Genomic DNA, 23,466 nt, shown 5'->3' with positions numbered 1-23,466 from the left:
CGATTTCTACCGAATTTTTTTTTTTCGATAAATAAATAAGCAAAACTAGAATTGACACCATTTGAATAAAATTTTAAACAAAAACGAATATCCGATCCGAAAAGGATCCCAATCACAATCACAGATCCGAATGTACTGTGGCGATCAGGTGCCGGTTCCATTATTTTCCTGACCGGTTAGTGGCTCTGCCTTCCAAGCAAGAGGTTGTGGGTTAGATTCCCACCCGGAGCAAATATTTGTGTGATGAACATAGATATTTGCTCTGTGTCTGGGTGCTAATAATTATGTATAAAAGTAAGTATTTATTTAAAATTATATATTATGTTTATCAGTGATCTGGTTTAACATAAGTGAAAGCGGTGAAAGCTTAGTATGGGATCAGATTGTGCCGTGAGTGAAAATTGTCCTGAAATATTTATTTATTTATTTATATGTCAGAGAGCCACAAATCTTAATAAGAAATATCAAATTACTTAAATGTCAATGTAACATTGATATTGCTAATATTATTTTATAATATTTAGTACAAACAAACAAAGTACTGAAAATGAAGAAAAATGATAACGAAAAAAAATTTAAGGAAATTAAAATCTACCCAGACAGAGAACTTCTAGTATGGGAAAAATGGATTCAAATAAGAAAAGAGGAAACACAACATTTAGCTGCGAAAACCAACAGACCACCAGCAGATTTAACAATGAATTTATTGGAAAAGGTCCGCGAGGACAAGGAAAGAAAAGAAGTATTAGAACATGCTCAAATTGAAAAGAAGCCAACTGTTAGAGGTTGCTTATGGGAACAACCTCTTAGATTAAAACAGCGTTGTTACTGTGAATCAGTTTATGAAGTTCAAAGGACGAGAGCTGAAATGGGAAAACCCAGAATTATACAGCATGTTGGAGTACCCAAGTACATTCAGGAGACAGAGAAAGGTATCAGCGGTGTATCGAAAAGAAATCCGTGTTCCAATATTGATCATGAGTACAAAAAATATAGAGACGAAAGAGAAAAAAACCTTAAGGAGAAGATCGATAAAATTGATCCCTACCGGTAAGTGTAATTTTTTTATTAATAAAAAGTCTGTTCAATTAGTTTACTGACCTTTTAGTATAAAATTAAATGCTTCAGTAGCTATTACTCGCAGGCAGATTATTACTCTGCTTATTCGCAGGCAGATTATTACCCTATTCGAATATTATTTTATATACTTAATAAAAAAATCTTATTTTTATTTCAGGCCAGATATGCAAGAACTATTTGTACTAGGTAGTAAGCCGAAGCCTCCTCCACCAAAAATACCCGACCTACCAAAGATTATTCTTTCTACAGTAATGAGTCATGGCAACTATGCTGTCAGTTCCATTTACGCACTAAAAGTTAACAATACAATTTTTGTTAAGGATATACCAGATCAAAAAATACCAAGCGCCCTAACAGCTATGCAGAAAGAACCAGGACATGAATGGTGTAACTCGTGGTCATATTATTTTAATACACCAGTTAATAGAGCTGGAAGATGTAAACTGTTTTTGAAAAATGTTGGTACCGTAATGTTAAGATATTGTTGGAAAAAGATAAAGCGATCACTTCCCTTTATTCCGGAACAACCCTTTGAGCAAGTATTCTTTTTCAACAAGAATGAAGACACTATTTATCCTGGTCAAGAAAAAATAATTTATTTCACTTTCATTTCTGACAAGCCAGGAATTTATAGTGAAATTTGGGAACTTAGTACATGCAATATTTGCCTTTTTGATACTTTAGCTGAGAAAATTGTAATCAATTTGAACGCTGACTCCGTCGAAAATATAGAGAGAACTAGAAGAAAAGCATATAAATTAGATGTGAAAATTAAGCATGTTGCTATAAGAAACTTCGTCTTACATTTATTGGATGAGGTAATAATGAATGCCGTTAGCATACAACCACCACCATATCCATACAAGAATTATCTATTAGAACGAGAAATGTTTATTATGAAAAATCCTATTTATTTCTATCATCAAACCGAAGTTCTACATCTAAACGATTTATATACCGAAATGTTACCTGGACAAACGTGGGATCTCTCTATCGTTAGCTGGAGAGCCGCAATGATGGAGAAAATGTATGACGATAGAATGAAATACTTTGAACTCCTTAAAAAATCACATCTCCATCTTTTAAAGCCTTGGCTAGAAGGAGAAGAGCTTTTGAAAGAAAAATATAGAGCTGTTAATTTGCTACTCGGTCAGTTAGCCGACAAATTTGACTGGGAATATTTAAGATTATACCATCTCTTGAGGCGCGATGTTTCTGGACAGTCACATGTTGCTGATATAAGTACTGTGTCTATTAATTCATTGGATTCTACAACAAGCTTCACAATTCGTAATATACTTTACGTACGAATGTACGAACATCTAGCTTTCACAATAGAAATGTGTGCAGGAGCTTTGAGCAGTTTGGATTTGAACAGATGGATCCAATTTGATTTCTGTCGTTGAATTGTATACTGAATATAATTATTTATCAATTCAATATCAATGTATGCTGAATATTATTATTTATACAAATTCGAAGTGTAGGTACTTTACACTTCGAATTGAAAACCTCCGTTTCGGTAGAGTAGCGTAAATAAAACACATCATAACAAAAATACGTATATTCCATACAATACAGATATCAGGTCAAAGTTTCGATTTCATTTGCTTCACGTATATAACAGAGTGTCCGGGTGGGTGTCGTTGCGTCGGCCTCACATTCCTCTCAATGGGTGTACTGTCGTTGCCCTCCAATTGCCTCAAAAGACCCAGCTGCGAACAAATTGTATGAAAGCATTCAATCAGCAGTCAATTTATACTAATATTATAACGATTTGATTTTGATTTTATTTGCTTACTAAGAATAGGCTCTGAAACTACAGGGTGAATTAAAATATTCTTTCAACATCTGAAAGGTACATTTTATTTTAATTAACAAATATAATTAATTATTATAAACAATAAAAACACGCTTTAATAAGATAAACTCATAATTTTATTTTAGGTACTGTCACCAAAACTTGATGATGAATGTGAGTCAAAATCGAGTTTAAAAAAGTCGGTTGTATACAAACGTTACAGGTGAAGCTAATAAAAGCGTGTTAAAAACGATGTCTTTCCGAGCGGAACTGGGACAAACAGCTATCACAAAGAACTTTGCACGTGATATTATGTATGAAAGGGAAGAGATATATCACGTCAAACTTACATTGTCAATGAATGAATAGGAATACCTTTACTTATTCGAGAGTACGATTTTCCGGGAGAAATTGAAAACTTTAAAGTTACAATCATAACTCTGAAGTTCGATGTAATGCTATGTAAGAGCTTGTATTCATCGAAAATAGCGGCTTCATCTTACATTCCTTACTACGTGACAAACTACGTGATATACCTAACAATCAATATTTGGTCCTTCAATGATGGACTAAGGCTTTAATCATTTCCCCAATTTGAATTGAGGATCCTATGTAATTACAGGCCTCTATAATGTTCGTATAATTACAATACGATCACCCTTGATTTAATTGAATAAATATAACCTAACTACCTATCCAAATGTGGACATACAACTACCACGTGAATCTCTATCCCACCAAAAACATAAATGTAAAAATTGGAGCCGAGTTCAATCGTTGACTTAATTTGCCAAAAAAGAAATGAGATCTAATTAATGTGTGCCAAGTTCTGCAGACAGTCCAGAAATTTATTTATAAAGATGTATTAAGTTCTTAGGTTGACTGAAAACTCAATTGTTTTATTTTCCCTTAGAGAACAATGTTTATTCCAAAATATAACTTTTTTAATTTGAATAATATAATTATTTTCACAAAGCAAACAACTAATGACCTATTGAACCCCATAATTTGATGAGGCTAGTTTTAAATACTGTTTATATTTTGTGAAGTTCTAAAAACTAGCCTCATCAAATTATGGGGTTCAATAGGTCATTAGTTGTTTGCTTTGTGAAAATAATTATATTATTCAAATTAAAAAAGTTATATTTTGGAATAAACATTGTTCTCTAAGGGAAAATAAAACAATTGAGTTTTCAGTCAACCTAAGAACTTAATACATCATTATAAATAAATTTCTGGACTGTCTGCAGAACTTGGCACACATTAATTAGATCTCATTTCTTTTTTGGCAAATTAAGTCAACGATTGAACTCGGCTCCAATTTTTACATTTATGTTTTTGGTGGGATAATTATTTTCACAAAGCAAACAACTAATGACCTAGAACCCCATAATTTGATGAGGCTAGTTTTACATACTGTTTATATTTTGTGAGGTTCTAAAAACTAGCCTCATCAAATTATGGGGTTCAATAGGTCATTAGTTGTTTGCTTTGTGAAAATAATTATATTATTCAAATTAAAAAAGTGATATTTTGGAATAAACATTGTTCTCTAAGGGAAAATAAAACAATTGAGTTTTCAGTCAACCTAAGAACTTAATACATCTTTGTAAATAAATTTCTGGACTGTCTGCAGAACTTGGCACACATTTAGATCTCATTTCTTTTTTTGGCAAATTAAGTCAACGATTGAACTCGGCTCCAATTTTTACATTTATGTTTTTGGTGGGATATCATTACTTTTTGTACAGAAAATTACTCTGCAAATTTGATTTACTTTATAAATATAATACTTTTTATATACGATTTTTTTTCTTGCGGTTTCTCTGTATGGTTTGTTTAGTATTATTTTCTATATTTTCTTGTATGTTATGAATGTCAGCGCACATTGCCCCGTCATTATCTGCAATTTTTTAAACTCGTTTTCTGTTTAAAAGATTACATGATTTTCTAAACATCCAGCGTGAATTTGTACACACACTATTACCAAGATGCAAAGATCGTTGTAGAAGAATCGTCGCCTTACTCCATGACGTTACGGTATTGCCATGACGCGATCTTGAAATTTTACTCTAAACGCGCCTAAAGATGTTTCACTCATATTAATATTACGAAAATTAAATCATTTCGACCTTCGACGAAGCCTTCTTCCATTACACCATTTATGGTAATTATTTTTGCATGCTTGTATTGGCTAAACATTTTGTGCTTTATTAATATAATTGTATCACCATTGAATACCATGTTTAAGGCAAAATAAAGATTTTATTTATTTATTTATTTATTAACACTGAAATTAAAACTAAACTAAACACTCATAAATAAAGAATAAATAAATGTGAATATGTAAAATTATATATTATTTTTAACTGTATGAGCAATAAAGGCAATATTTTTATTAAAATTTTCTTTTATTTTACGTTTAATAACAGTTTTGAATAAAGAAATCATGCAATCGAAGTAATCCGCCCAAGCGAATACTAGCGCGAGTGAGTGTGATGTCAGAGGCGCATCGAATCTACAGATGTTTCGTACTAAAATATGTAAACTTCAATAATCTATATCTCAGTCATTTATTGATGGATTTCAAAATTTTTTTCGGCCACTGATTAGTTTTGATCTATTTTTTAAGACTAGTAAGGTGAATATACTATTTTCTTTTTTTTTAAACTTTTCCATTTTTCCATATATACAAACAAAATTTATGTCATTGAAAAAAAAATTAAATACAAATAAATTCAGTATTTTCTGATTTTTTCCTTTGTACACTCACTATTACCTAGTTGATTACAAAATTTGAACTTTCTAGGTCATCTGGAAGTGGGTTAGGTTTTGTATATGTCTATAAGTCAGTCAGTCTTAAAAATTGCGATTTTTGGATATTAATATCTACGCAACTGTTTAATCTGTATTTATGAAATTTAAGGTTCTTGTTTATCTTAAGGTCCTCTTGATATGTACCAAATTTGGTTTATATAACTTAAATAGTTTTTGAGTTATAAGGGGGTGAAAAGTGGCTCGAAATGGTTCGTGTAAATATACACACGGCTGCTGCTCGCCAGTTCTCTTCGCTTGAACTCGGCTTGACACGCTGCCGCGTGTCTAGATTTGAATGCTGACTCTGTTGGTAAGGTCATGATGTTATATTTAGCTAAATTTAATATTTGTTTAAACGCTAAGCATGATACACATACATGATATTCGGGGAACTCATTAGACACTGTTACAATGTTTCAACTTTCAGCTTCTCAAAGACATGTGTACGATACCTAACACAATTAAAATTAAATCTGTGGAGTGGATCAGATAAGCCACGATTTTAGTAAGATTTTCACTGGAAAATAGATGAGGTTATACGGCAATATGTTGGTAGACTATCCTACCTCGCGATTGGGATTTACGTGGGAAAAACCGATCGAATATCACTAGTTGGGACTATAGTTTCACCTGCTCAGTTCCAATTTGTACGGGCTTCTCATAGATGATCCATGTGACACATTCAGTGTAGGGCGGCGTGGTCAGCGATCCCTTGTAGGTGACGTAGCTGCCCGTTGTGACGTCAGCTCTGTCCATCCATGATAATGATTCTGTAAGGTGATACACGTTGAGTTTTTGTATTGAGAGAAGTTAATAGTTCATCATTATTTTACTTGCAGTAGAGTTATAGGAAAACAGGTATAGCAGATTTTTACATAGGAACTATGTATTTGTTCAAACGCTATCTCCTACTATAATATCTAATGATGAATATTTTTCATATTTCATTCTTGATACAACGTCTTTTAAATTTAATGAAGGTGCAGAATTAGTGTTAATTGAAATAGCAGAAAATCAAAACAATTACAAAGTGACGCATACTTTCCGCTATAGGACATAAATATGAATAGAATAGGTACCTCAAGTATACAATACTCGAAATATTATGTAGTATTTCAAACGTTAGCTTTACGAGTAGGTACTTAACGAGCGACAATTTCATAAAGGACATTGAAATCTCAGTCAAGTGGCTTACTTGATATGTCGGCGCTAGCAAGCAAAGTAAATAAGTAGTAAAATATATTATGCTTATCGTAAACTTTATCGAATGTATCATTATTTATCGGTGCTTAAAAATATTAAACGATATCGTTAATAGTAGACATAATATTTACGAAACAAAGGATTAAACCATACATAATGTTACGCTTAAAAATATATAAGAAGTAGGTAAGTGATTTTGGTCGTAACTCAAAGGTAAGAAAAAAAAATGCTTCGAAATCATCTGACTGAAAATTTGGCTGTTACAAAAGAAGCTCAGCTTCAGCAAGGGCTGATTCTACTATTTGAAATCGATCACGTAACATTTCTCAAACACCGAAGTAGGTTATAAATCCCACCCGTATGAAAACTTGTGTGAGCTAAAAAAGCTCTTGATGTGTGAAGTAGAACATTAATTTTATTTGTGTCACACCAGCAAATTTTTTGTCTGGAAATTGAACACAATAGTTATACTTTAAACCTTACTGAATCGTAAAATTATTATTAAATGATATGGACCAATTTGTTGTTTCTTAACATAAAACTAGAATGGTTCAATGGATTAAAATGATTTGATACCTCCGCCTACATAATAAAGAGAGAATAAGAGGCTAGAAGTATGTTATATCGAATAAAAAAATATTAAAAACTTACAAAAACGTCTACCCGAGCGAAGCCGGGGCGAGCAGCTTGTAATACATAAAGCAGGTGTTAACTTAAATTTATCAGGAACTATAAAATTCTCACTTATACTATTATTATTTATATTTCTACAGTGTTTTGTGCAAATACAAATTTTTCATGTAATGAACGTAATTGATAAGAAAGACTACAATAAAAAACCGTAAAAGCTCACCAGACGGTAAATGCACTGCATTATCCCGCTTCTTAATTAGATCCAGACCCTCAACAAACTGGTCGAAGCAAGGGTTTGGAACGTCCACAGCCTCTAGAAGGAATCCAACCACAGCCAGACCGTCTGGGTGGGCCACTGCGGCTTCCATGGATTCATATTTACTGTTGAAGTGCACTAAGTGACATTCTGCCGCGTATCTGAAAGAAATACTGGTTCCTTTAAATGTTCAATGACAAATTGCTCGCGTCACTAGCTACAAGAGTCATGCAAACCTGATTAGCATTTACAACGCATTGTATAAAAAATTCTAACAATTAAGTAGTTCATAATCCATGTACTTAATAATTCAGTATAAAAGCTATAAAACTTATTTTGGCATGGTTATATTTTCCGTTTTATTCGACACTATTTCAACGCATCTGAAATAGACGGGTTCGAAAAGGGACATAATGAAGCGGCGATGACTCAGCGTGGAAGGCTTCCCATTTCAATCAGAGTTCACGGGTTAGAGAGTAAACAAATGTGCAAAATGTGAATCCATTTTTTACATCACATTTGCTGCAATCGGTAAATTGGCATGTCCAAACATTAATTTAATGATCTGTGACATGCCATCAACATAGTAAATTGAGACAGAGAGCTTAAGTTGGTGATGATGATGTAAAAATAAGGATGGAAAGATATACTTGCTGACAGATCTGATGAAGATGTTTCGACGCCGGTCGCAATCCATTAAATAAAAGCGAAATGGACTGACATGACTGCACTATTTAAAATCTAATAAACGAAGAACTTACCCATGTCCATCTAAAACGTGTTCACATCCCGTGAAATCATCGACTGACCAGTGGAAGTGCATCTGCTCAAATATATATTCGCCGATAAGTGGACCTCCACTGAGACATGGCCGTTTTGCGGAATCTAACGTGAAGAATGCTAAAAAAAGAGATATCCACTTTACTAAGTCTCATAAAACTTCAGCAAGAAGGATTACGCTATAAACCATCAATAGATTTAGGTGTGTGCTGTGATGATATAATAATCGGTAGCTACTTGTGCATATATTTCATCAGGTAGGTAAATATGCCGTTATACAATCAAACCTTTGTAATCTAAATAAGCATAATGTATTGTTGTATCTAAGTATCCATAATCCTAAGATATACAATCCTATAAGACAGAAATTCATTTTTACACTTTGATTATTTGATAAATGGTGGTCCTTTTCTGGCTTTGAATTATACAAATGTCGAGAGATTGTGAGAGAGGAATAAAGAGATAAGTTAGAAGAGGCGCTATTGAACACTCGTAATTTTATTAATGGTAATTTCCGCGCGGAATATTTTCCACAATGAAACACAGCCTATCTGCAATCTATATGGTGTATTTCATGTAGGGGAGAGTGAATGAAAATTTTATTACTGTAAAAATATAAGTACAGGAACGAAAAATTTTGGTACCACGAGCTTACATCTGCCAACCATCACTTGGCTAGCACGGTTTGGGATACCTTATACCTATGTCTCTGCAGTGGTAAGAAAAAATTGGAAATTGTGATTATCTACATAATAGAGAAATGAAAGAATTTACTAGCAGCAAACAATAATATAATTTCAAAATAAGATATGAAATATAGATTATGATATGGCCTGTAAAACTACGTCTCCTAAAAGGACGAACACAACATTAGATACACAACTTGAAGGAAATACATGAAGCAAAATATTTGAAAGTTCATTGTAATCAGCTTTTACAAACAACAAACATTAAAAAACACTAAATGATAAACAACTCTTTGAAAAGTTCAAAGTAGTTGTTGTAATGTACGCTCCCGGCTAAAAAGCAGGAATTTTAATTTTAACTTTATCCAGCTTGTTCGAGCTTTCGCATGTGCTATTAGTCAATAGTGAACATAATATTGCAGTATAAATAAAATCCAGTATACATAAACATAATAAAATAAAATAAATATAAATAAACGTATTATGTTGATATCGATATGTTGATAACAGTAAAACGAGAAATTGTAACTTGCTTTTTATTATTTGTAATCTAACGTTGCTTCTAAACTTTGGATATAACGATTATCGAACATTATCTATTAAACATAGAAAATAGATACCTATTGATAAAAGATACTAATCTGTTCAAATGTAAATTATGAATAAGGAAATATCACGATAAAGATTTATTTCTTGTCATATCTGTTACCAACGTAATTGACATTTTAGTAGGTATAAAATTCAAAAGGCTCATAATGAATTATGAACTTTATCTTAAGTGAATACGGTAAAATTTTCAGATGAACAGGGTTAAATAAAATTTGAAATGGTGACGTTTCTTGCCATTTTGATTACTCTGCAGACTGTTGATTTAATAATCTAATATTATTAGCTATCTTAGCACTGGTTCCAAGGAAGGAGAAAGGAATATTAACTTACAAAATGTGTAAAAATTAACTCAATACCTACTAAATTAACATATTGTTTAACCCTAGAAAGATAGTCTGCGTCAAAATGACTCCTGCGTTTTCGAAATATAGCTTTATCTTTTTAAATGTCGCGAATCCATAACTGTGCTTATAGGACATTTCATAAGTCACTAAGAGCTACCCTATGGTATACGTCTTAATAAAGTTAGAGTAACCAATTTTGAAATATAACGACTACGTGAGTCAAAATTACGCATGATTATCTTTACCGTGACTTTTAAGATTTTGACTTCTATGGTAGTTTGAATATTTTTTAGCTTATTTTTACTGTATATTGTGACTTATGTTTAAAATTTATTTTTATACATATTGAAGCAAATATAGAAAACATATCCCCAAAAATTGGAAGAATATTGTATACTAGCCGCTCTTATGCAAAGCGATGAGGGTCCCTGTGAAGAAACCGATAGGGAAGTAGGAGGACCACGAAATTGAAAATGACGAGCAAAGTGACACAGAAGAAGCTTTTCCCGATGAGGTACAAAGCAAAGATGATATATTACATTCAAGCAAAAGGCAGAGTAGATGCATTAGACCGAATGTGTTCCCTGATGTTCAATAGTAGTAAGACAATGAGATGGCCAATGGCTTTATTTTATGGAATCAATAAAATTGCTTGGATATTGCATATTAAATTTATAGCCACAATATTAACATCAAAGCACAAAAACATCCGAGTCAAAAAAACATTAAATATAGAAGCATGGAACCGTCTTCTTTGTTTATGCGTGGGTGTTTAGAATCACCAGCTTTGATAAGATATTTGCGTGATAATATCTCCAATTTGTTGCCAAATGAAGTATCTGGTACATCGTAAGAAAGTACTGAGGAGGCCTTCCGTAAAAAAAAAAAACGTATTTACTATACGATTTGTCCTTCTGAAATATGACGAAAGGCAAATTCCTCCTGCAAAAAATGTAACATCGTTATATTATGTCGTGAGCATACGTTGATATGTGCTAAACTTGTTTCTCACTATTTTTTATGTACAACATATATATAAGATATAAAAAAGTCTGATAATTGTAGCCAAAAATAAGTTTTTATTAGAAATAATACGTGTTACAAGAATTGTAGATTTAAAGCAGACGTTTAATGTTTTCGTTTTTTTATATGTATAAAAATAATTAAAAATAAATTATTTGTAATATTAATTATTCTAACATAACTGTAAATATATAATAACTTACAATTTATAGAAAAAAAACAATATACCGCGACTTAGAGCTAACTAAAAAACATGCGTAAATTTGACGCATGACTATCTTTCCCGTATTACTCAATATGATTACCTATCTTTCTAGGGTTAAAGGTGTGAAACGTAGCAGTTTGTTTTTAAAAATGAAATTGATAAAATATAAAGTGGACTATAATTTATATATTTTTTTATTATTTTTCTCACAGTGTTTGCATAAGGTAGTTAACTCAATTTTTAATAGAGGGCCAGGTTTAAGATAGGCAAAAATTGGGAACTTTTTAGGTCACTAAGAAAATGTGCCTGCAAATGAATAAAAATATTTTTAGTGAAAATATTGTCCATGGTTTTCGTAAACCTATTAGTTATTGTTCTAGTTTTTGTAAAAATATGAACCAATTTGAAAATATTATTATATAAATAACATTTATATCAAATGCCGCCTTTATTTTTTTATCAAAATGAACTACTTAATTGATTACACATAAAGTGCAATGATCTTATAAAGAAACTTATCGCAATAATAACATTATCACGAATCTAAAAAACAATAATTAAGTGCCAATTCTATTATTTATTTTTAACATAATGCGTCAGTAAATTAAAGCAATAAGTACTATAGTCTATAAAAACTTAACCGCCTCCTTGGTACAGTGGTTGACGCGTGAGCGTAGAACTGAATTCCCGGTGGAGACGAACACAAAAAAAAAATGTCTCAGTCTAGTTACTAGGACACAGACGGCTGATCAGTGATCACCTACTTGTCCCTAAAGAAAATCGATCAGTGAAAAATGTATAATGCATCTGCCCCTTACATAACATGGGACTTCAAATAAAAGCTTGACTTTTTGTTTGTTTATTTGTTGCGATTTAATTTAATTAATAAGATAAAAATAACTTTTACAATAAGAAACGTCGGTTTCTTATCTTTACAGTGTATAATATTATTATGTATTAGCTGTAAGTCTTTTTATCGGCTCAACCCAGACGTATTAAACGGGAAATCCCTATAACGTACGTAATAATTTACAACATTTTTCTGTAGAATGTTACAAAATTTTGTCGTTATTGATAGCATTGTATTTCCTTATATTTTATCATTGTTATCAGTAAACTGGTTCAACGGTTAAGTTTTTATTGAATCATTGTTGTATGAACTTGAGTCAGCGTTAAATGAATTAATCATGTAATTCAAACCGATCGCTTTGATTAGATTACACGATGTTACATAATTACTTTTAATAAAATCCTTACTTGTTATTTAATATACTTAACAATATTATTAATGTGAGGTGTGTTTGTTTATCTTTCTTTCACGTCGCAGTGGAGCGATTTTGATACGATTTTTGTGTCTGGAGAGTGACAAAGGCTATTTTCCACTTAAATGAAAAATATTGTGAATGTGAATTCATGGAAAGGCACGGGCCGGGCGTATATAAGGCTACCAAGCCTTCAAAGTTTCAAACTACATAGATAAGCTTTTAATGTGGAAGTTACATACCTGACAACGAAGGTTAACATTTTTTTCATGTTATTAATATGAACTACATAAATAAATTGGAAGCATTAATTATTACCTATCACAATAAATCTTCTGAATATACGTCGTGTAGAGTAACTCTCGCGTTACCAAAAATGATTTATACTAACTTAATAATATATTCTCAACAAAAAGCAATTAATCAAGTCTACTCTTAGTTCTTACCCGTTTGGCCAGTGTTCAAGAGCACTCCAGTCGCCTCATTGTCCCAGTAGCCTTTGAATTTTAGAGGTTCCAGAGACGACCACGTGGGGCAGCGGCTGACAGATATGGCTATGGGCGACTGTGACGCTCTGAGCTTCGAAATTTGTTCAGCTGAAACGAGATTATGATCAGGTATATTTTTTGGGTGAAATTTGAAATAGCGACTATATACTAAGACTATAGACTAAGACCCAGATCGGAACTACCAAAGGTAGTCGTAAAAACCCACCGTACAAAATTATGCACAAATTAATTTATTGCTGTCAACCCCAGAGACGTAAAACATCGTAATTTTGAAGCTTTTAGGGTTTCGAAAGTATAAATAAGTTGTTGTTTTAGTTTTTATAGTTACGTGTAGATAATGTTTTACATAAAGATTACACAGTGCCTGAAACTGAATACTGAAGAAAGATAAAACAATATTTTTAAATCACTTTCAAAAAATAAAAATTGGGAATACCAAACACGTGGAAAATATAAGATAAGTAACAAATCTGATTTTCAATCTTTTTACAATTATCGTAAGGACAAATATATTTTTTAAAGGTAGGTATAATAATGTCATTAATATTATGCCTAAAATGTATCCAAAAAACGACTAAATTTCAAATAGGTATTAATCTTAGAGCAGTAAAAAAAAAATATGAAATCAATTTCCCATTATAAAACTCCTGTCGTAGATATCGTATCAATATTTTGATAACACCTCCTTTGTACACTAACTATTACATATTTGATTTACATAATAGTTTTGCTGCGAGATTATTTTTATATGAGTTTATTAATAATAGACCATCGACATAATATTATACAGTGTAATCGTTAAGTGTGCACAAGCGATTATTCCGTAACTATTGCAGATACCAAAAAACTTTAAACTAATATCGAAAGTACTTTATAAATTAATTTATTTTTGCTTTGCTGCTTTAATTACTTCGCAAATTTGAAGGGAAGTTCATTTAGAATCTGTAAATAGAGCTCCTCATTGTATTGCACAATGAGGACATCACTTCGAAAATCTGCTATGAATACAAAATGTATGGGAAATAAAATGTATGGGAGCGTTTAATGTAACATTTTTGGATATTTCTCGTTTTATTTTTAAAAATTTATTATGGCCATTTTACTCATTAGGTTAAGTACTTTCGATAGGTATCAGTTAAAAGTTTTTTGATATCTGTAATAGTTACGGAATAATCGCCTGTGCACACTTAACGATTACACCCAGTATATAAGCTTTTCACCCGCGGTATCGCCCGCGTTTTCCAAGCTAATCCAAGCTATCCTCTATGTATGTTAAATTTCATTGTAATCGGTTCAGTAGTATCTGCGTGAAAGAGTAACAAATATACATACGTACACATACATCCATCCTCACAAACTTTCGCATTTATAGGTAACTAGCGGTCCGCCCCGGCTTCGCCCGTGGTACATATTAACGTTTTCTCTACATAAGAACCATCCTCGTACTTCAAGGAATATAATAAAAAAAGAATTATCGAAATCGGTTCAGCCGTTCTCGAGTTATGGAATTACAACGAAAAGTGGCATTGATTTTTATATATTAGAGAAGATATTATTAGTAGGAAGAAGGAGTAGGACGTATACGTAGTATCCAATACCCTTGCTATATTATAAAAAAACACTACTCAGGGTGAATGAAATCAATGGCTGGATGGCAATAAGTTCACTCCATTCTATTGTTTTAATATAATAAAATAGATATAGTTTAGTAAGTTGGATAGTGGCTGTGACAATCATTGCTTAAAGTTGGTTAAAAATATAAAAGCAGTTAGTTCATAATATCCCAAAGCCGGATAATCTTAGAAAGCCTTTATTATTCGTTGTAAAAAATCTATTTCCTAGTCCTCTTTCTATTCTTCCGTAGTTAGGTATATAAAATATGTAATAATCAATAACTTTATTTGCTTGTAGCTCTATATTATAATTTACATAATATAGAGCTATAAGCTCTGTATTATAAATGAATGTTTGAGTGATGACTATTATATAAATCGATGGACGATTACCTACCAGATAAATTTTGTAACAATATCTCAAGATCAATATCGGAATGATACTATTTATATAAAGTTAAAATTATATCAATAAAATCCAATTAATTCATTATTTATATAAGCTCATGATATTCTGGTAATGGTTCGGTCACACTACCAACGACGACGACGACCACGACCAAAATTCCCATCCAGCCAAAGTCAATTTTTATGGAAAGCGGATTCTATTCCTTAGCGTTATTCTATTTCTCTACCATTTGTCTCGGCCTGCTGAAGAGAAAAGAAAAAAGAGAAAAAAATACATTACCATCTGACGTAGCGGCTGTGTTTGAAGGGAATACTTTGGTGCTGCCAACCGAACTAACAATTTTGTTACAATTCATTTTCACGTAATTATTTATTCCAATAATGTATGCTACGTCTGCTTGTGTACTGCGAATTTAAGAAATTGATTCACACTCAAGGTTCTATCTAATCTATGATAAAAATTGCTTTATCACATTTTGATTAACGACTGCCCATGCTAAATTCCCTTATCGATATGTTTGACAAAAACAATTTGAGACATTATTTGCGTGAATATATTTTAATCCGAGATAATGAAATGAACTTGTTCATGATTAGAATAGAAGTTATTTTGTTTGCCGAATTTCCTCGTGGATTCGAGCTTTTTTATAACAGAACAATACGTACCAATGTTTACCAATAGTTTTTAGTGTATGTTAGACTGTATATTTAAATACGTATATTATTACTTCATAAATAAATAGATAATATAAAAAATGGCAATAAAAAAAATATTTAAAATACTTAGTGTCATTTCTTTTTATAGAGATCTCGATTAACTATTAAAGGACGTAATTTAATAATGCATTATTTTTTCTAAGAAAACATGATACATTTTCAACGTCATCAACATGAAACAATAATTAATAAACAAACCAATTTTTGGGAAATCGCGGTTACTACAAATCATAATCTCCATGGAATTTGAGTGAAATAATGCTGTTTTGATAGTGAATGTGTACATGAATTCTGATAAGCGCCTTTGTAAATCGCATCAGGAATAATTATGAATTTCGAACAAACACCACCTACATATATTAATTATTATTAGCACTAATTTTGGTTGTGTTTCAGTTTATTTATTAAATTTAGCTATTCAATTTGTAAATAAAGTTTAATGGTGCATTTTCACGTTCGTGAAAATCACAAGGCGATCCGCGAGGCAAATAACTAACATACGTGTACATTTTATTAATGTAAATAGTGCACTCGATTTCGCTATGAAATTTGTATATTTGCGTATAAAGCGGTTATTTTGGACGAACACGAACTTCATTTAATACTTATGAATGTATAAACGGTGAATGTATGTATTTATACCCATTCGAATTCGGGTATGAATTTATACCCATTCGACGCTCGATGAACTACCAAATGCTGTTCATTCTATTAATAATGAACTGGCTAAAATTGTCATTTGGTGCGATCAATTCGGCCTTAAGATCAACCCCGCAAAAAGCCAGGTTATTGTAGTTGGTAGTCTTTACCAAATATCTGAGGTTGACTGGGGTATATTGCCTGCTGTACATATTAACGGTGTTATGATACCTTTTAGTAAGCATGTTAAAAACTTAGGTATTCACTTAGATCAAACTTTATCTTGGTCCCACCAGATTCAAGAACTTGGTCGGAAATTTTACGCCGCGTCTAGTTCTCTACGACGTCTGCGTAACTTCTTACCCATACCGACAAAAATTATGCTAGCACAGTCCCTACTCCTTCCCATTATTGATTACGCTGATGCATGCTTTCCTGACTTAACGGTTGAGCAACTAGACAAACTTGAGCGACTTCAGAACTTCGGTATTAGGTTCGTATTTGGTCTCCGTAAATACGACCACGTCTCCTCTTTCCGCAAGAAACTCAAGTGGCTCCCAATTCGTCTTCGCCGGAATGTACATTATTTGCTTCTCCTGTATCGTATCCTTTTTGACCCCAAGACCCCCTCCTATCTCAAAATAAAATTTAACTTCCTGCATTGTGAAAGCTATTCTCTTCGTTCGGTCGATAGGCTTGTTCTGTCTACTCCTTTTCATCGAACACATTTCTTTGGTAATTCCTTTACAGTCACTGCCATAAACCTCTGGAATGAACTGCCGATAAACATCAGACAAGCTCAATCCCTAACTTGTTTTAAAAATCTCGTCCGAAATCATTACCTACTCAAATCTGACTTTTGACTCGGTATAGCATATTTAGCTCATTATAATATGTATTATTATATGTATGTATATTATTTCTCTAATGACTCCTTGTTCTTTGTCTTTTATTATTTTACTAGCTTCCGCCCGCGACTCCGTCCGCGCGGATGTCGATCTTTGCGTGGATGGTTTATTTCTCCATTTTGAGTAACTCGGACAATGACATCTTATAAATATCTATTGGACCCAAATACGGCTAGGTCTATAATAATACGCAACGTGTGTTCGCGGTACCTACTACAGAACAACGTCTATGGATAACTGAAAAATTGAGATTAATTTTTTTTCTACGTATTTTTCCAGGATAAAAAGTATCCTATTTTACGCCCAGGATAATAAGGTATAATTATACCAAGTTTCATCGAAATCGAACCGGTAGTTTTCACGTGATGTCTTCACATACAGACAGACAGACAGACAGACAGACAGACAAAAATTTTTTTAATCACATATTTGCGTTTGGTATCGATCCAGTAACACCCCCTGCTAGTTATTTTTTCAATATTTTCAATGTACAGAATTGACCCTTCTACAGATTTATTATATGTATAGATATGTATTATTGTATATGTATTTATAATATGTATGTACATATATATATTTTACATATGATATGTTTATTTTTTTTATGAATGTTTTTATTTTATAGTATTTAGTTTATAATCTTTATTAGATAATATTTTTATTATCTTTGTATAACATTATTATTTATTTATCTTTGCGTATACTTTCTACCAACCTACCTCCTATTTCTAGTTTATTATTTATCCTTCTATCAGTTGGTTGCCTGGAAGAGATCACTCTTGAGTGATAAGGCCGCCTTCTGTGCTGTTTTTCTTTTAGAATAAGTTTTGTTTGTATTGTATGTATTTTGGCAGCACAATAAAGAGTATAAATAAATAATAAATAAAACGGTGGTTCGTGTTCGTGAAGCAAGTGAATGAAGAGGCGAATGGATATAATAATATAATGGGCATAATAATAATATTGTACAGTGTACACGGCATAATTCGGCCATTATTTTTCGACAATCTAAGTGCGTGGGAGAGATGAAATTGCCCAAGTACGCGCTTAAACACAAATGCACTTTATATTTAATCAATCTTATAGTCCTAACACTCGAGATGAACTTGGAAGATGTATTATAAATGAAATGTGAGAACATAAAGAACGAAAAAAAATTAACGCACGTGATTTCCCAAGATACCTGACTGTAGTGCCAACAGACGAGCAAGTGATATTTATTTATTTAATATATTATTGAGCGGAGCCTCGAAGCCGAAATTGATTCATATGAACATGCTAGCCTAAAGATGCAGTTTTTGTGTAGGTAAAGAAAGGTATTAGATTGGAGTTAAATTAGTTCGTTTAGTATATACTATATAGTAACTATAGGTCGAGCTAGATGATAAGTGTGTTCTCACAGAACGTTTGCAAGGTATGTATAAAGATGCATATAACTCACCAAGATTTTTCGCATTCATGCTCTGTTCTTGATATATTCTAGGATCTATCTTATGTTCACTCTCAGTATTTAAATCTTGAACCACAGTTATTGCTTCAATATTACCATCACTTTGTTTCATGTACATATCACTATGAATATCATGGTACGTCAATACATCTTCTAATGTTTTATTTACATTATCTAGTGTCAAATGTTTATGCTCTTGCGCTGACTTATCAAGTGTAGTAGAAGACAGTTCTATATTACTCTTACTGCAATCTTTCTTTAGTTGTCTAGTAATGTTTTTAATTATTTGAATTTCAGATTTAATGTCTCTCAGTTCTTTTCGTATTTCGGTTATACTATCTTGTTGGTTCATAGCAGATGTTTCAGGATACGCCATGATTGTCTTGTAGATATATCTTGATACATTAATGAAATCTGGTTCTTCTTACTTTCTCTTTGGCACTCATAGAAAGGGAATTTTATTGAATAAAATTATGTTGAACACATTTTACACTTCGCTGACTTCATGTTAAGGAAGAAACTGGCTGGCCACTAAATAAATAGGTCACAATACTGATTCTTATACAATTTCTTACAATACAGTATTTCTCACAAATTTAACTCGTAATAAGGAAACGTTTATTCACATTGTATGCAAGTTACATTGTTATACAATATACGTGTGATTTAGAACCTCACAAAAAATTTTGCGATTCGTAGGCCTGTTATTTTTTGGGTTGGATAAAAGAGATAAATATTATGAAAACGGCTTTAAACTATGCCATGACCTATTAAAAGCTACAAAAACGATGCAAAGTATACAAATACTATGTTATAAGTCATATTTGACGTGTACAGCTTAGATTTGTTATGAGAATAGATTGACTACCTATGCAGTTTCTAACATGACGGCTATAAAACATTTTTTGCAAGTAGCAAAAAAATCTTATCTAATAAACGCATACACAAAAGTGCATTATTTTAGTATTATATTTCACTAATCTTATCTTTATAAAAAATGCTTCCTCAAAACCAACCACCGTTGGAGTCTTTAAACACTGTTAACCAATATTTTACAACAGTTGGTAGTAAGCTTGCAGAAGCAATCCTTCATAACCTGAAAAGGAACGAAAAAGATCTGGCACGGGAAGCTTCTCACCTCACAGGACCGGTTCACTCAATGGTTGTCACAAACACTGATTCTAAAGAAGTAAATAAATTAATATCATCACTGAAAGTAGACAGTGCTCCTGGCCACGACAATATCACCACTAAATTCATTAAGGAGTTTAAAATATATCTATCTGAACCAATTTCATATGTTTGTAACTTAAGTCTTGAGTCTGGAGTTTTTCCGAGGACTTTAAAAAAAGCAGTTGTGGTACCCATTTATAAAGGTGGATTAAAATCTGAACCAACTAACTACAGGCCAATATCTCTTTTAAGTGTACTGTCGAAGATCCTTGAAAAGCTTTTTAATAATAGATTAATCACATATTTGGAAAGAAAATCACTCCTAAACGACAATCAATTCGGATTTCGCAAGGGCCGTTCAACCGAGGACGCAATCCTGCATCTTACATCACTAATCACATCCTATGTGGATAATGGTTACAAGTGTCTCAGTGTATTCCTTGATTTGCGTAAGGCTTTTGACACGGTGTCGGTCCCTATCTTAATTTCAAGGCTTGAAAACCTTGGTATAAGAGGTGTAGCTATTGACTGGCTGCAAGACTATCTGACTAATAGAGAGCAAGTGGTGCGCCTTGATAATTTAACGAGCAGCAAAGCAGCCTGCACATACGGTGTTCCACAGGGGAGCACACTGGGACCTACGTTGTTTTTAGCGTACATAAACGAGTTATGTAGTCTCCCTTTACATTCTGCAAACACAATCATGTACGCTGATGATACAGTAGTTATCTTCCACGCCAAATCGTGGAGTGATTTGAAATTGATAACTGAAAAAGAGATGTGCAAAATCACTGCTTGGTTGGAAGATAGCCTGTTGTCAATAAATGTTGAAAAAACTAACTTCATCTGTTTTGGTAAAAGAATTTCTTCCATTCCTGGTAATCAATACAAAATTACTCTCCATTCATTCCCCTGCAATAGGACATTAACATCAACTCTTCAGAATACTATTTGCACATGTGAAGAAATTAAAAGAACCAATGAAACAAGATATCTAGGTGTTATAGTGGATGACAAATTAAGATGGGAACAACATATAAATAGCACAGTAAAAAGAATCAGAAGACTCATATTTGTGTTCAAAAATCTCCGATCTATTGCCAACACTACTCTGCTCATCCAGGTATACAATGCTCTTTGCCACTGTATACTAACTTATTGTATATCTGTCTGGGGAGGAGCCTGCAAAACTCTAATGTTACCTGTAGAAAGGGCACAAAGGGCTGTTCTTAAGGTTATGTTCTACCTTAATTATAAACATCCTACAACTGATATATACATCAAATCAAATGTTCTTAGTGTTCGAAAATCTTATATTTACCAGTGCATCCGCAGAAAACATCGCATGATAGATCTTTCTAATACAGAGGTAAAAAGACTCAATCGGCTACCTATACCCTCAACCTCATCCAAATTCGCTCAACATCAATATGAATTCTTAGCAACAAAATTGTATAATTTGTTAAATAGTAAATACAACGTTAGGGTTATAAATCATAATAAAATTAAACGAGTTGTGAAAGATTGGCTAAAAGATATGGATTACGAAGAAACAGAAAAATTAATGATGGTAAATCACTAGGACGTATTCACCCACCCTCCCACATGTCATACGTACTAACTTACTCACATGCTCTGCACAAACACACACATGCACAAACGCATACACACACGCAAACACACACACACACACACACACACACACACACACACACACATATGCGAACAGATACAAGCACACAATATTTATAACGGGAATGACTTCTTAAAATTGAAATATTAACTTCAGTTTGTCCTTTTTTTTGTATAAACAATGGTATATATATATATTTGTTTTTCCTTTTATCTATTTTTACTGTTTAAACCTAAAACTGTGAGTTTGCAGAAACATATATAATATAGATATAAAGACTGGGAAGAAACTGGCCTTCGAAACACAGTTTACCACTAGTTCGAAGGTCAGGGTCTGAACATAATGCTGTACCTGTTTCTTGAAAAATAAAATTTTTATTTATTTTTATTTATTTAAAAAAGCAACAACAGATTCTGCATCCTCTTACAGTATTTCCGTTTCTTCAACAATTGCGTTTGCATTAAAACATAACCAAGATTAAAAAAAATCTTCCGTTATTAACACTCCAGAATAATACTGCAAACCAGAATACTTCCTGACCTCTCAATCAAATTTTCTGAGTGCGGACGTTAACGAAAACAAAGTGGCACTTTAACAACTGGGATTAGTGAAACGATAAATAGAATTCCTCGATAAATTGATAGATGGTGTTCGTCACAGCGCCGATTAGATAACTGCTGACTTCCACGTGCTCGGGCATTGCTAGTTTCGATACACACATAGTTCATACGTACAATATATTCGCTTAAGGGGCATATCAATTTTATATTTATTATGCAATAGCATCTCGCCTTGGCTCTGTCTGTTTTATTTTTTGTCCGTTTTAATTTTTTTGACACCAAGCGAATACAAACCCTTCAGTTATAAATGGCGAAACATGAAAATTGAAAACTGAATGACCACATAAAAGTCACAAGTTTAACTACAATTAATTCTTATAATTCAGAAAGACAAGAATTTTGGATAACTCGTCTAGTCAGTTCATGAACAATAAGAAAATAGAAACCATACATTTTGTTAAAACCATAATGTTTAAACGATGAAATTTAAACTTTGTTTGGATGGAAAAACTTATCACATTATCAATGATCGTTCTTTGTACCTATAGTTACTATACCTATAGTTACACTTACTCGGTAGGTACTGCTTTAATTTTGTCTTTTGCAGTGAATGTGGTGTTATGTAGTGTAATCAACACATAGGCACTTCATTTCCTCCTTTCTTCATTTCACTACCTATTTGTATTTGATCCTTATTTTCCGTTGCTAAATTAACACTCTTCTCACTCTGTATTGTAATTACTGTCGAAGGTTCGATTCGAAATAATACTTTGTACGATCATTATTAGTATTTCGGACAGATACTGTATTAACAAGATTTGCTTATAATTAAATAAGCCAACCTTAATTCATGGTTATATGGAATTAAATTGGGAATTTCACCGCAGACGTGACGTCGTAGAAAACACTGATTAATGCTCTAGAGATAATATCATAAATTTGTGTAGATATTACTGTATAATATTCATTAATTAGGAGGAAGAAATTTGAGGTTTGTTGTTGTTTGAGACGGAAATAATTTCGAATTAATTATGATAAGAAATTACACGCGAGGCAGGGTTAAATATTAGTTTGAATGTGATAAGAATGTACCAGCAATTCTACACAGCTACCTAATTGATGTAGGTAGTTGATAACAAATCGCAGCAAGTCAACGA

The 23,466-nt window shown here is 32.4% G+C and overlaps 2 protein-coding genes across 4 annotated transcripts; one reads left to right on the top strand and one right to left on the bottom strand.

Moving 5' to 3' along the window:
* Positions 1-574: 574 nt before the first annotated feature.
* Positions 575-2,486, top strand: LOC123693480 (MYCBP-associated protein-like; the record flags this gene model as incomplete). Its single annotated transcript, XM_045638631.1, has 2 exons — positions 575-1,050; positions 1,238-2,486. Coding segments are annotated over 2 exons (1,725 nt in total), but the record flags the coding sequence as incomplete, so codon positions are not given.
* Positions 2,487-2,629: 143 nt separating this feature from the next.
* Positions 2,630-22,415, bottom strand: LOC123693185 (carbonic anhydrase 13-like). Of its 3 annotated transcripts, none has more exons than XM_045638173.1 (7): positions 22,290-22,415; positions 18,935-19,644; positions 13,146-13,295; positions 8,552-8,690; positions 7,755-7,951; positions 6,329-6,468; positions 2,630-2,795 (listed from the first exon to the last, which is right to left on the bottom strand). In XM_045638173.1, the coding sequence occupies exons 2-7, from the start codon at positions 19,317-19,319 to the stop codon at positions 2,670-2,672; spliced, it is 1,137 nt and encodes a 378-aa protein (XP_045494129.1). In that variant the 5' UTR covers positions 19,320-19,644; positions 22,290-22,415; the 3' UTR covers positions 2,630-2,669. The 3 variants fall into 3 exon arrangements, with proteins under 3 accessions (XP_045494129.1, XP_045494130.1, XP_045494131.1); XM_045638174.1 differs by having other exon boundaries at positions 18,935-19,474; XM_045638175.1 differs by lacking the exons at positions 18,935-19,644; positions 22,290-22,415 and adding an exon at positions 15,510-15,828.
* Between the last annotated feature and the right edge of the window lie 1,051 nt (positions 22,416-23,466).

This window comes from Colias croceus, chromosome 7 (genome assembly GCF_905220415.1).
Source record: "Colias croceus chromosome 7, ilColCroc2.1".
Classification (NCBI taxonomy): domain Eukaryota; kingdom Metazoa; phylum Arthropoda; class Insecta; order Lepidoptera; family Pieridae; genus Colias; species Colias croceus.
This window is presented reverse-complemented; position numbering and strand designations above follow the sequence as displayed.

Excerpts from the sequence above, each read along its gene's own strand:
- LOC123693185 (XM_045638173.1), bottom strand. The coding sequence starts at position 19,319 with ATGGCGTATCCTGAAACATCTGCTATGAACCAACAAGATAGTATAACC. Across the intron at positions 13,296-18,934 it reads CATGAATGCGAAAAATCTTG|CTGAACAAATTTCGAAGCTC; the intron begins GTGAGTTATATG and ends ATCTCGTTTCAG. Across the intron at positions 8,691-13,145 it reads CTTGAACACTGGCCAAACGG|CATTCTTCACGTTAGATTCC; the intron begins GTAAGAACTAAG and ends CTCTTTTTTTAG.